This window comes from Bidens hawaiensis, unplaced genomic scaffold, assembly GCF_021521415.1.
Source record: "Bidens hawaiensis isolate Kalapana, Puna unplaced genomic scaffold, B.hawaiensis_p1.1 tig00056090_1, whole genome shotgun sequence".
NCBI lineage: Eukaryota > Viridiplantae > Streptophyta > Magnoliopsida > Asterales > Asteraceae > Bidens > Bidens hawaiensis.
In genome coordinates, this window is record NW_027506358.1 from 69,887 (window position 1) to 83,879 (window position 13,993).

Consider the following 13,993-nt stretch of genomic DNA (forward strand, 5'->3'; position numbering starts at 1 on the left):
TGCAATCGTTGAAATCTCGCATAAGGGTTTTTGCTTGTGCGAGGTACAGGGCCATTGTGTAGTTCACGGCCGTGTACGTCCCGTTTATCTGGTTGGCTACTAGCATGGAATCCACGTGGGCTTCCAAGTTTTTCACCCCCATCTTACGCGCAATTCTTAATCCGGCCAAGAATGCTTCGTACTCCGCTTCGTTATTCGTACTTGGGAAATCCAGCCGAATAGCGTAAGTGTACTCTTGGCCTGCAGGATTAGTTAGTTTCAACCCTGCGCCTGAACCTTCGTTGTTGGCTGCTCCATCAGTATAGAGTCGCCAGACATCGTTAATGTCTTGTGCTGGAGAGGGTTGAGCCTCTTCCTGACACTCTTTTTCCCGCGAAGCGGGGACTTCTGCAATAAAGTCGGCCAAGACCTAGCCTTTTATGGCTGGTCTTGGCTTGTACTTTATCGCGTATTCTCCCAACTCAATTGCCCATTTGGCTAGGCGCCCTGACAACTTGGGTTTGCCAAGAACGTTTGCAAGTTTGAAGTTGGTGAGAATGGTGATTGGGTGACCTTGGAAATATCGTCTTAGCCTGTGTGAAGCCTGTACAAGCGCTAAGACTAATTTTTCCAGGGTGGAGTACCGGGTTTGCACGTCTGTTAAGACGCGGCTTACATAGTAGATGGGCATCTGGATGCCCTTTCGTTATACTAGTAGGACTGCCCCGGTTGCTCTGTCTGTGGCGGAGAGGTAGAGAATTAATTCCTCCCCCACTTCTGGTGCTGTTAGTGTTGGGAGTTCGACCAAGCGTGACCGAATCTCTTGAAAAGCTGCTTCCGCTTCTGGTGTCCAGCGGAAGTGCGTTTTCTTCAAACAATTTCTCAATGTTGACACCAATGGGAACGACCTATCCGCATGGTTTGCCAAAAAGCGGTTGAGTGCGACTAGTCGTCCATTCAGTGTCTGAGCCTGTTTGATGGTAGTAGGTGATTCCATTTTCATAATGGCTTCAACCTTGTCAGGATTCGCTCTGAAGCCATCTTTGGTAACGATGACTCCTAAGAACTTCCCATCTTCCATCCCAATGGAACACTTGCTCGGGTTGAGCTTCATGTTTATCTTTCTAAGCGTGTTGAAAGTTTCTTCGATGTCTTTCAACATCGCCTCTGGCTCGAGGCTTTTGATGACCAAGTCATCCATGTAAACTTCCAAGTTTCTCCCGATTTGGGTATGAAACTCTTTGTCCATCAGGCGTTGGTATGTGGATCCGGCGTTCTTTAGTCCGAATGGCATCATTTGGTAACAAAATTTGCAATCGGGCGTCCGAAATGCGGTTTTATCCTGATCGTCAACAACCATATGGATTTGATGGTACCCTTTATACGCATCAAGGAAGCATTTAAGGTGAAACGGTGCTAATGAATCTACCTTAAGGTCAATTTCGGGTAACGGGTAACAATCCTTAGGGCATGCTTTGTTTAGGTCTTTGAAATCTATGCACATGCGCCATTGTTTGTTGGATTTTGGTACTATGACGGGACTTGCAACCCATGTTTGATATTTACTAACGCGTACGATGCCTGCGTCAAGGAGTTCCTTGACTTGGGTTCTACACGCGTTAGCCTGCTCAGCACCCATTACGCGACACTTTTGTATGACCGGCACAAACGGCGGGTCACACTTGAGCTTATGCTCAGCCTTACTTCGAGGTACACCAGTCATGTCAGCTGGTGTCCACGCGAATATGTCGGCATTTTTTTGCAACAAGCATTTGAGTAAGGTGCGTGTGGGATTAGTGATCGTTGGGCCAATGGTAACGTCCTAGTCAGGGTATTTGTCATTGAAGGCCCATTCTTCTGGCTCAGAGGTGGTTGGTTTAGCCATCTTTGGTTTAGGTTTAGATGAGACAGATGCGATGCATACATGGGGAATGCCCATGATCATAGTAACGCCCTCAGCTGTTGGCCATCCCATCATACCATGGACCGAAGACACCACGGCATTAAATCTTGCCATCCCATCTCTCCCGAAGAGAATGTCGTATGTGTGGTGTGGCTTCCTCATTACAACGAAGTCCACGTCTTCTGTGCGGGAGCACTTCCCGTCCGTGAGAGTGACGGGGAAAGATAGGATTCCCAAGGGGGTGTTTGTGCTGCCGTCAAACCCTTCCATCGAGGCGTAAACTGTTTCTAGGCGTTCTTTGTCTTCGTCGTCTAGTTTGTCGAAGAACTTCCTATACATGACCGTTGACGAAGCGCCATTATCAGCAAGGGTGCGGGAGGTGATGTAGTGCCCCAGCTGGCTTTTGATGACTATGGGGCCTTCTTTGTTGGCCCCCTCTAGCACACGCGGGAAGCGCACTTCTGCTTCCTTCCACGCACTTGGCTCTGTTGTTCGTCGTTTTCTTTCTCTGATGTTGCCGTGAACCATGTGAATGCTGATGTCGACGGGCTTCCGTCCATTGCCCTTGTACCGATTGTCTTTCCTCCCTCCGTTCTTGATTGACGCCACGAGGTGTGTGAGTTTCCCATCTTTGACGAATGTTTCGACGATATCCTTCAAAGATGTGCATTCCTCCGTGGTGTGGCCTTTTGTCCCGTGGAAGTCACAGGATTTGCTCTGATCAGCGTTATGACGCTGTCGGATTATTGGAGCCTTTGGCCATGGGAGTTTCTCGGTGGCAAATATCTCGGTGACGCTTTTGGTGAGTGGTGTCCATCTGGGATTCCGGTTTAACGACTGCATGTTGTCCCTTCCGCCTAAGAGAGGGCGAGAGCTGGATGAGGTGTCAAAGTTTACCCTTGCCTGCCAAATACCAAGCTTCCTCCTTTTGTTTTGTCGGGCGGTACGGATGTTATTTTCTCTTGTTCTGTGCGTGTAGAGGTTTGTGCTCTGGGGAAGATTTCTACCCAGTTGCTTCTCCGTTTCGGCAAAGCGTTTAGCTACCGTCATGATGACATCCCACGTGGATGGCATTCTGTCTTTACCTGTCAACGTGCGGATGAGCTCTGGGTACTCAGCGCCCTGGATGAAAGCGGCGCGAACAAGATCTTCGCTAATAGTGCCCAGACTTAGCTTCTTTGAGTTGAAGCGAGTGATGAACTCTAGCAAAGATTCGTCTTCTTCCCGGATGCAGTTGAGGATCGTCCATTGCTCTTCAGTATATTTTTTTGCTGACTGAAGTGCTGGCTGAATTTGTGCTGGAAGTCTGCCCAATCGTAGATGTGGTGGACCGGTAGACGATCAAACCACGCTCTGGCTGCCCCGACGAGCGTCATTTGGAACATGTAACACCATGTGGGTTCCGTCCAATTACTGACAGTTGCCCCCGCTATAAATCTGTTCATGTGATCGTCCGGGTCAGATATGCCATCATAAGTGCCTATGTTGGACATCTGTTTGGCACTCTTTGGAGCGATTGCTTCCGCAATGTCCCTTGCGAATTTGGACGTTCCCGCATTCGCAACAGTTGGTCTGAAAGTTTTGGAGAAGTCACGTGGGTTACCCCCCGTGTTCTTTGGTTCGAAAGTTTCTTCGAAATTTCTTCTCGAGTGGAAGTCTGCTTCTTTACGCTTCCCTTTCGCCTTATAACGTGGGTTTGCGTCACTGTCAGATTCTTCCCAATCCTCATCATCCGCATACTCGCAATCATTGCTCATGTTGAGCTGTTGTCGAGTGCTTCCAAATTTGTCATTGGCCTGTTGGAGTGAACGTAAACGTTCGTCCAACTCAGCTTGGAATTCTTTCTGACGTGCTTCCGCCCAAGCTTTAACTTGTTCTGGTGTTTGTCGGGGAAGTCTCGTCTGTTGTCTCCCCAACTGGGTATCAATGAATCCCAGGAGAGGGTTGTTTACTGCACTTGCCCCTGCTTGGGTAACCGGGGTAGTGTTCGTAACAATCGTGTATTCACCGGTGTTCCCCCCAGTAGCTGGGGTTGTGGTTACCAGAGTTTCTTGGTTACCCGGTGGCTTTGGCATCGGAGTAACCTTAACCATCTTTCCAGAAGTTTGAAGAGATTGAGAAAAAGATGAATAAGTTCTAGCTTAATGCACGGATGGCGCCAATGAAGAAACACTAAGTGACCCCGACAGATTAAGGATAATCTTAGGGTTAAGTAGATGTTTCCCACGAGGGTTAGGTCCGACAAAGATGGTTATCCTTCTCAACCTTCAAAACAGACACCGTAAGCTCGTCACTGAGAAGGGGGGGGTTCCTCCTTGTGACCACCCTCCGGAGTGAGAATCAGACTAGATTGCTCTGAATATAAGTGTATATAGAGAGAAATAGCTAGAGAGAAGATGATGATACCATTCCAAGGTGTTGGAGTATTTATAGCCGAAGGTAGGTTTCCAAGCAGGTACGGCCAGCTGTATATAATATTCCTTTTCCACCAACTATGGGCTACGTTCGTGCCACGATGAAAGTTGGTGGGTAGGCAGCGGCTGATAGTGACTTTTTGTACTGGAGCGTGCTCCTCCTCGTACTATTGTCAGTGAGCTGTCACCCTATGATTGGTTCATGGGTTGCTTTTGTCAGATCTTGTCCATTTGTCCATACTTTGGTAGGTATAGTACAAAAGATCTTCTAGAAGCGTACGGACTGGCTCTTTTGGGCGGGAATATTCCCGCCCTGCTCATTCCTTCTTCAGGTGACATTGTTGAAGTATAAGAGTTAGTGCCTTGTGCGTGTAGCCTTACTGTTAGTGCGGGTAGCCTTCCTTCTTGGCTTGTACCCACAGCTGCGGGAACAGGCAGGGTACTGTACCAAGGAAGGCTTTCCTGCGGGGACAGCTGGCTTACTGCGTGTAAGGTCTTCATCTCTCTGAGCATGGTGGTTCCTGCGGATCCAGTTGGTCTTTGCGCAGACGTACCTCTTCAAGGTGAGTCTTGCGGGTCCAACTGGGCTATGCGGGAACCTACCTCTTCAAGTTGGGAAATTAATTCTGATAGACCAAATATGTTTATTAACATATGATAAGATTGTTGGGGATTAAGAAGTGTGGTAAACAAATAAAGTATGCAATATAAACTTTTGAAACGGGTCAAAAGTCAGGCAAGAGGTTCATATTCTTTTACATTTGTGTAATTGAGATCTTAGGAGTCTCAACCCATATGTAAAAATGACTAAATATGTGGTTTTGTCTAATTCCATTCTTATTGGCTAGTTTGAGTTTAGAAGATTAACTAAAGGCGAACAAGAGATGCAAGGTACAAGCTTTGTGGAATCGAGGTAAGTGCTTCTTACACAATCATAAGAATAGAATTGTTATATTTTGAGAAGATATTTCTAGGTGCGATGAATTATACATATATTTATATAAATATATATGGAGTCTTAAAAGGACGTTATATACATCTACTAAGGATGTAGTAATTAAGAAATGCGTTAATATGTGAAGCCTGGGGTTTTTACTTAACGTGTTAATGAGTTTTGAGGTTTGTCATCCTTAAGGAATATAAACTTAAGAAGGTAAGTACCTATCTTGAGCTTTGTGATTTTCAATAGTATATGCATCTTGGAATTTAAATGCATTAATATGAAAAGCATGAATATAGAGGCTTATAGTCTCATTGGATTCATTGAATACTTAAATTACTAAGACTTAGAATTTCATGTTAGGTATAGTATGGGAAAGGATATATAAAAGTGATTTTATAATCATAAGTCCTTACCAGATTCTTTGTGTGATTTGAGTTACGAGTCAAAATTGTAAGTATGAAAAAGGGGAGGATTATATCATGTGTGCTTGACTTAGTGTGTCATAAATCCTGTATGCCAAAAGTGGTGGAGTATGTCGAGACTTTTTTTGTTTGATAATTTTGTTCATATTTCACACCTAAATGTTCTACCTAATTGGCAATATTATACTAATGCTTACGTTGTGTAATGGTAGAGGTGCACAAATCGGTTTTTTAAAAAAAACCGGTTCGGTTAATAACCGGACCGGTTTTTCTTGGCCTGGAAAAAAACCGGTTTTTAAATAACCGGACCGGTTTATTAACCGGTTTTTTTGGTGCAAAACTCGGACCGGTCTAACCGGTTAGGACCGGTTTAGAAACCGGTTAGAACCGGTTAATAACCGGTTTTTTTAATTAACCGGTTTTTTTTTTAAATAACCGGTTAATAACCGGTTTTTTTCATAATAACCGGTTTTAAAATTAACCGGTTTTTTCCATAACCGGTTCAGTAACCGGTTTTTTCTCTAGAACTTGTAACCGATATACGAACCGGCGGTTACTAAACCGGTCAAACCGGTTTTTAAATAACCGGTTTTTGTAAAAAACCGGTTTTCGGTTTAAACCGTTGAACCGGTTCACCAACCGGTTTTTTTGCCCATCTCTATGTAATGGTGTATAGGTAAGACTACATAATGATGAACTCTCATGGTTAAGGCTCTATGTAATGGTGTATAGGTAAGACTACATAATGATGAACTCTCATGGTTAAGGCTCTGGACCATTGGATGTCGAAGGATTAATTGTTTTTGAGTGACAAGCAAATGAAGATATTTCGTTTAGCGAAGTTGGTGGTGAATATAAGATTAATATCTTAAGAAGCTTTTGAGCATCGAACGTGAAGAATCAACATGGTTCATATAAATATTTCATTGAGTCTTGTCAAATCTTTATAGGGTAGTGAAGTTCGTGTTCAAGGTCTCGGAGATTGTTTTGGGCCAACATAAGACAGTAAATAATGCAAATGTTTTGAGAGTATAAATAGATGTTTTAAAATGTCAGAATACATCTTGTAAAAAGGGGTTTAAAATAAAAAAAATGACAAACTTATGTTATCACCTTATACAAAGTAATGACTGTTTTCATTATGTTTGTGTTTAAACTTTGGTTTGGGACCATTTTTCGTTGTATTTTGTTATTATTAAATAAAATAACAGGAGGGCGTAACAATAGAAAACTAAAATACTAAATTTTGGTTAGCTTTTATATTATAAAATTTACAGATTACGCACTCTATGTCGGATAGTTTATAATGGTGTGTATGTATATAAATAGTTTGTTGAAAAGAGAAGACTCTTGCATTAATAATAACTAGACGGGTGTCCGCGTGATGCGACGGGAAATAAAAATCATAGTAATCATGTAATAATTGTGGATGTTCAAGGTTCGTTTGAAATCTTGATAACGTTTGAACTAATCATCACTTTTGGTCAGTCGGTTTCCGAATGTTCAAACCATAGCAAACAGTTTGGTTTATGGTTTATGCAGAAATATGGCCATAAAAAACCGGACCGGACGGTAAAATTATTATTGAAGCTCAATTCGTGAAACCAAACCATTAGTAACGATTCAGTTTAAAGTTTTTACGATTCAGTTTCGGTTCTCAATAACAAAAAATTGAACCAACGGTTTGGCTAACTGTATAATTTAGAAACCGTTTAAAACTGAATTGTGAACATTCATACATAATATGTTAATTTATTTTATTTGAAAAATTATAGCATACCATATCCAAATTAAGGACAACAAAATGTTCATTTTTATGGTGCAATTTTTTATAAAAAATATTAATGTATGAAAAAGTTATGACCGTTGAAAAATCGTTGGTGGGAAGTTATTTACAATTAAAATTAAAATGAATATATTGATAAAGATAAAGGTTTAAAGCATTAACTATTTCTTAAATTTATAAAAGATAAGTAAAGTTGAGGAGATAATGTTGTAACTATTTTAAGACATATTTTATAAAGGACAAGTTTGTCCTTCTCTTACATGCTATATAAGGTGTACATTATACATTAAAAGTTGTAAATTACTTAAAAATGGGGTGTCTTAATTTGCCAATGTCTCATGTATTATATATAGTATAGATAGTTGATAAAATTAATAGAGTTTAAATTTGGCGACGTTACAATATAATATAAAAGACGAACACATATTTTCATTGCATTAATGATTGAATAACGCTTTGGGTTAAACTGAACATTTAAAACGGGTTGGGTTTTCGGGTTTAAAAATAAATGAATGTTCCCTTCTTACATTTTCGCATTATCTTTACTTTCACATTTATTTCACATATTACCAACTTATTCATTTTAATAGCACAAACACCTAAAAACAATCATTTGCATTCCCAAACCTCCTTAGATTTATTTATTTTAATAAAACCAACAGAGCGGTACAAAGGTACATCGATGGTGGTAGTGTCACTATCTCCATGACTTATTCATCATAGGAAATGGTATTCTATAAAATAGAACACCAACAGATACAAAGGTAAGGTTTTGAAATGCATTCATCGGCCAAACGAATCAAGACGACAGGATGTTATAGAAAGTATCAAGGGAAACCCTAGTCTTCTTGGTATCTACAAATGGAAAAACATTTCAAACTAAAATCATTAACCATGTTATCATTATATTACTTCTATAATATTCATATATGTATATAAAGATTTTAGATATCGGTTCACATATATATATAATCAGTAAGCTTACCTCGGAATTTAAATGCCGGAAGGGTCACATTCTCAGGACAGTTAGTATATCCAAAACAGTCTTGTAACTGCAGAAATATTTATATGCCATTATTAGAAATGATTTATATCTAAAGTGATTTATCAGGTCTATTACTAGATTAAATAGTAACAATAATAATCTAGAGAATGATGTGTTTATTTTATAAATCTATTAGAAAAAAAAACAATAGTGACGAACCTTGAAATCCTTGGTTAAACACAAACGGACTTCTTGTATAGCACCTTTATTGCAGGACAATATAGGCGTTGCATCGAAAGCAAATTTAATAGCAGAAATAATGCCACTTGATGTGTAGTTAATTGTGTCTGAAGGTACATATCCAGCTTCGTAAAGAGCATACTGGTACACATTAAACAATTATAATTTATTACTAATTAAATGGTAAAAAAAAAAAAACTTACTGTGACATTATACTTGAGATACACATTAACGGTTGTTAGGAAATAGTCATATTGATCTCCTGTTACTGGAGAGCCACATGTACCATATTTCTCTGCAAATAAAGTTAAACAATAATTAAGGTTATTTTTATGAAGTACTCCTTTGGCAAAGCAATAATATTTATAGAATCAAATACTTACCCCACTGGTAACCAGACACGACCCGACCCGATCATGCATGAGACAACAAAGGGATCAAGTCTAGTTAGTTTCTAATTTGTATGATAGGTTGGAAAAAATTAAACAAAATCATATATAGCATATAGCTAAAATATATCCACCTGATCAGCCCAAAACGGCCTCTTGATGCCATTGCATGATGATACTTGCTTGCAATTTAGTGTCGGCCAATACGATGTCAAAGCATCATTCAATGGTGAAATCTACATGGGAATAACAATATAATAGCAGTGATTGCGCGTAAAGAGGTTGATGGATGACAACTGACCGAAAACTAGAAAATATTAAAGCCTACAGGCAAACGTATTTAATAAAATTTCAATTATAGATATTGTTACGCTATTGGTAGTGTCTAGCCAGGATAAAAACAAACATTTCTCCTCTAACCCAAATGATGCAAATATTGTATCAAAATAATAAAATGCGTACCTCCTTCTTATCAAAAGCGTTATCTGAACAACACGATGGATATGTTCCATCGTCGTTAACTGGCCATAGTCCATCTGCAGCACGGCATAGAGGTTACTCGGGCAATCTTTATTATACAAGAGTATATTTTGTTTAGAAAACTTACGGATTGTGAATCCTGGAGGAAATTTTGCTCTAGAAAACAAAAAAAATTAATGAGTATACGTTTCATGATCATATTCAACTAGAGTGCAACTTTTGAAAATGAATAAAAAATATATATCAACTTCAATGAGTTAAGATAAATAAACCAAAGTGTATATATATACTAGAACTTAAGAACCCGCGCTTCGCGACGGGGCCGTTAAATCGAACGAAAAACATAAGGAAAAACGCTAAAGCATAAACTCGTGCAAGTGGATGTGAAGTCAGTATGTATCAAGTTACGACATCGAAACTAAACAAAAGAAATAAACCCGTCAGTGCTAAAATACAGCAAATTATCATATGTGGGACTAAAAAGACCTGCATGTTACAGCTGCGAACCAACACAAATTTGGTCCGTATCAGCGGTACCAACGCAAATTCATAAACATAAATTGGTAACCTAAAAAAATATTTTAAAGACGAGCTAGATATCAAACGTTGAAACGCGGATATAAAACCACGCGAGATGAGATATTTTTAAATTATGAAAAAAGTTCCGGTCATTGTAAAATATGTAGCTAAGTTTAAGAAAATCGTTTACTTAACAAACAAAATATGTAAAGCCGGCACTTGCCCATTTTTAGCGTTTGAAAATATAATTTGTTAAATATTTTATGGATGGCAAAAAAACTCATAATAAAATAAATAAAAACTATTATTTTTATTTATAGATTTATAATTAATGAATTAGTGGTTCTAATAATTATAAAATATTAAAAAATGAATAGTAAAATGAATAGTAACTTTGTGAGGGAAGATAAATCCTCTTTTTAATATATATATATTAATGTGTGTGTTAATTAATTACCCTGGGCAACAACCATTTTCACGACAACATGTCTTTGAATGTGTTGCGCAGAAAGTGGCAGGCCAACTGAGAGCCAGAACGAAGTAATCAAACCCACTTTCAGTTGACACCGGTGTAGGTACACCTCGTTCACCACTGACCGCTAACAACCCGGAGAACAAAAGCGAGAGGAGAAGCACGGCGGTCGGAAATGAAGCCATTGTTGTCATTATATCTAGTTTTCTATGTGTGCTAGATTTTTGAGTAAGGAGATGAGGCACTCATTGGTATTTATAGAATAGCAAGATAAATTTGGAAAACAAATATATTTATTTAAAAGAGAAAGATGGGTAAAAATGTTTACTCCAAACCATTGAATTTAATAATCCAAATCTACGACTCAATAGACAATTACATATAAAGACCGTCGCTAAGCATAGTTAAAATTTTTAGGCCAAATGCAAAAAAAAAAAAGTTTAGGCCTTAAATAAGGAGTTTTTTAATAGGTTTAAACAATTAAATGTTTAAATCCCATAGTTAGTAATCTGAGTTGTGCAAATTTGTGTTAAAAAACGGATTTAATGAATTGGGTAATTGGTGTTTAAACGTTAAGAATGCATTTTTTCATACCCCCCCCCCCCCCCTTCAAAACAAATTGGTGTTTAAACATTAGGAATACATTAAAACCGGATTTAATAAATTAGGTTATTGGTGTACATATTTTGAGCCTATCAGGGTGATCGGATTGAGAGAGGTTAACCCTCCCCACCCCACGTCAAAGCCGGCAGTGACAATATAATCTATAATAATAATTTATAGTTAATGTACTTTCACTTTTATTGCTAAGCACAATTTATTTGAGAATATTCTCAAATAAATTACACATGATTTCCACCTAATTTCGTTCAATTGAATTGGTATGAGACTAATCTCTTTCCCAGCTCAACCCATGAAGTTCAGTTAATTCCTAAGTGAGCCCATGAGGGTCTAAGATTATTTAAGATGGGATGGTTAATTAGCCCTTAAGTAATAATTAGGGTTTTATAGTTTTCTTCTTTAATAAGTTTGGGTTATTTTATAAATACGTCATTACCAAATAGGGTTTGGTCAAGATATTTATTTTAATTGAGTTTTGAGTTATTTTTTTTGTTATAATAAATTAATTTTCTAAAATATTATGTTTCTTTATTTGTTTTGTACTCTTGATATCGATATAATTCTTGAACCCAACCAAACTATCATTTAAAAACTATTTTTTCTCTTTTTTCCCCTACACAATAACCAAACCAAATTTTCCACTCCCAACAGTAAACCAATCGAACCAAATGTTTATTGAACTAATATCACTTATAATCAATTTATTTATGTTCAAAAGTTGAAGAAAAGCTATAAATGACTATTTTATTTCATAGTTTTCTTTTGATTTTTAAGAATCTTAAATATATATAAACGAAATCTCCACACATTTTATCAAGCTGCCAGATTGTTTTATTTGTAAATAGAGGTTTCTCATGCATTTGACTCAAATTCACGGATATGGGTCTCACCAAACCCAGATAGCCCTTAAACTGTTATGACTGTCACACCCCAACCTAAAGCAGAAATATCGTGGCACGAACTGATTGCTCACAACTCACAAGGTACTATCATGCAATATAATATGACAATATCTATTTAATTATTTTAAATAAACAAAGCATCATCCAAGAACATCAAGTTTGAGAAAATTACCAAAACAATCCAAATTTAATCCAAACATATCAAATCAAATAAATTAACTTAAATTGTCTTTTATTAATTTTATTCTTAAAGTCTTGCTAGTTGTCTCTTCATCTAGATTCACACCAACTGATAACATGCATACGCGTAAAAATAACATAGTTTTGTCCACACATGATTGAGTGAGAAAATCATTAGATTTGTTACAATAATAATTTAAAAAAAATGCAAAACTGTTATTGTAAATGTAACACAATCAAACCATGAGCAAATAAAAGCGTCAGTTGACCAAGTCTCATGAACTATGGCTACTATGACAGTTGTATGAACATACTATAATGCGGTTACGTTGGACCCCTCTGTATTGCTAGAATCAAGTTATCAAGTAACTGTTAGTCATTAAATTGAATTCACACAAATATATGACAGTTTGCTCGTGTGTATAATATAGTAAATAAATATTGTAAATACACATATGTCCCCAAAAGTATTTGAAAACAGTAAAGTAGGGGAGTAGTGATTACTCACCTTATCACTTAAGCGAGACTAGAAAGTAATAAGAATAACGAGGAATCGAACTTTAATGCGCTGGCTGAGATAATCCAAACAAGCCTGAAACTTATACATAATAAACTAGAATTAAAACTAAGAATATAGTCTTTGGAATCAATCCAAACAGACGTATAGAACTCCGATAGAATTTTGGTAAATAAGCGAGCTATACTGGCCAGAATCCGAACATAGATTTGGGAGTCGGGTATTGGTCAGTACACTCAAAATTTGATTTTGAACAAAAAATTCTTCTGGGCCAAAAGATAGTTTCGACCAGAATTGATATAACTAATTAGTCAAAGTTGTTGACCAAATTGCCCTTAAACGGGTCGGAGTCCAATTGATACGTTAAATTCCATCAATCTCAGAAATAATTGAGGGTTATTGTTTAGTGATAATTATGGACGAATTTACAAAAGACAACTTACCTGGTAAACTTTTGAATGGCGAGAAATAACGAGTCAAGGCTCAGGAAACACCAAAGTCAAACAGTAGCTTGTTCTTGAAGACGAAAACACTAGAAACGGAGGGTGGCGGCTAAGTGAAAACGATGGAGAGTATGATTTCAGTAACATTCTAGGGTTTGGAGGTGTGGTTCTTTTAAATAGTCAGAGGGTCAAGTTGTTGGACAAGAAAACGATTCGTTAAGGTAAACGAATATTGCAGTGATGACGAAATAGGGTCTTTTGATCAACATAATCTCAATGAAAACGGTGGGAGTGAACCTAAACACTATTCAAAATCATATTACTTTTCTTGGAGCTCGATTTTCGTGATTTAGGATCGATTAAGGAAAGAATTAGCATTAAACGAAGATCTTAAACAAAACTGGATGTTCCGGTGTTGGTTAGCGCGGTGCCAAAGAACACAAGGGTGTTGGTTCGCGCAGCGCTAAGAAGCACTTTTACCAAATTTTGATTTTTTTGACAGTTTTAGTCCCTAAAGTTCCTAAAATGCATTATTCAACTATTTTAAGCGATTTTAAGAGTTTTTAAGGGCTATTTGACATAAGTGAAAGTTATGAAAATATAAACTAAGTTAAACACAAATAAAGTGTTAATAAGAAATATCCGAATTACGCTCCTAAATCGGGTAAACAAATACAAATACGAAAAATTCAAAATGTTACAATAACATCTCATTAAATTAACTTAATCTCACCAAATATTTAATATGAAAATCCTATAAAAAAATAGGGATATACTAAAAATTAGTATATATCCGAT

At 37.7% G+C, this 13,993-nt stretch overlaps 2 protein-coding genes across 2 annotated transcripts; both read right to left on the reverse strand.

The window, feature by feature from the left end:
- Positions 1-8,059: 8,059 nt before the first annotated feature.
- Positions 8,060-10,777, reverse strand: LOC143617635 (ribonuclease 2-like). Its single transcript, XM_077090132.1, has 7 exons — positions 10,518-10,777; positions 9,669-9,697; positions 9,524-9,597; positions 8,876-9,297; positions 8,652-8,813; positions 8,433-8,499; positions 8,060-8,302 (listed from the first exon to the last, which is right to left on the reverse strand). Exons 1-4 carry the CDS (start codon positions 10,724-10,726, stop codon positions 9,181-9,183), a joined length of 429 nt encoding a protein of 142 aa, XP_076946247.1. The 5' UTR covers positions 10,727-10,777; the 3' UTR covers positions 8,060-8,302; positions 8,433-8,499; positions 8,652-8,813; positions 8,876-9,180.
- LOC143617630 (ribonuclease 2-like) lies at positions 8,247-9,094 on the reverse strand. Its single transcript, XM_077090128.1, has 5 exons — positions 9,052-9,094; positions 8,876-8,967; positions 8,652-8,813; positions 8,433-8,499; positions 8,247-8,302 (listed from the first exon to the last, which is right to left on the reverse strand). Exons 1-5 carry the CDS (start codon positions 9,092-9,094, stop codon positions 8,247-8,249), a joined length of 420 nt encoding a protein of 139 aa, XP_076946243.1.
- Positions 10,778-13,993: the final 3,216 nt, after the last annotated feature.

Coding starts and splice junctions, on each gene's coding strand:
- LOC143617630 (XM_077090128.1), bottom strand. CDS start 9,094: ATGCATGATCGGGTCGGGTCGTGTCTGGTTACCAGTGGGGTAA. Junction 8,968..9,051: donor TCTGGTTACCAGTGGGGTAA/GTATTTGATTCT, acceptor CTTTATTTGCAG/AGAAATATGGTACATGTGGC. Junction 8,303..8,432: donor TCCGGCATTTAAATTCCGAG/GTAAGCTTACTG, acceptor TTCCATTTGTAG/ATACCAAGAAGACTAGGGTT.
- LOC143617635 (XM_077090132.1), bottom strand. CDS start 10,726: ATGACAACAATGGCTTCATTTCCGACCGCCGTGCTTCTCCTCTCGCTT. Junction 9,698..10,517: donor GAAAATGGTTGTTGCCCAGG/GTAATTAATTAA, acceptor TTTGTTTTCTAG/AGCAAAATTTCCTCCAGGAT. Junction 9,598..9,668: donor TCCTCCAGGATTCACAATCC/GTAAGTTTTCTA, acceptor GCCGTGCTGCAG/ATGGACTATGGCCAGTTAAC.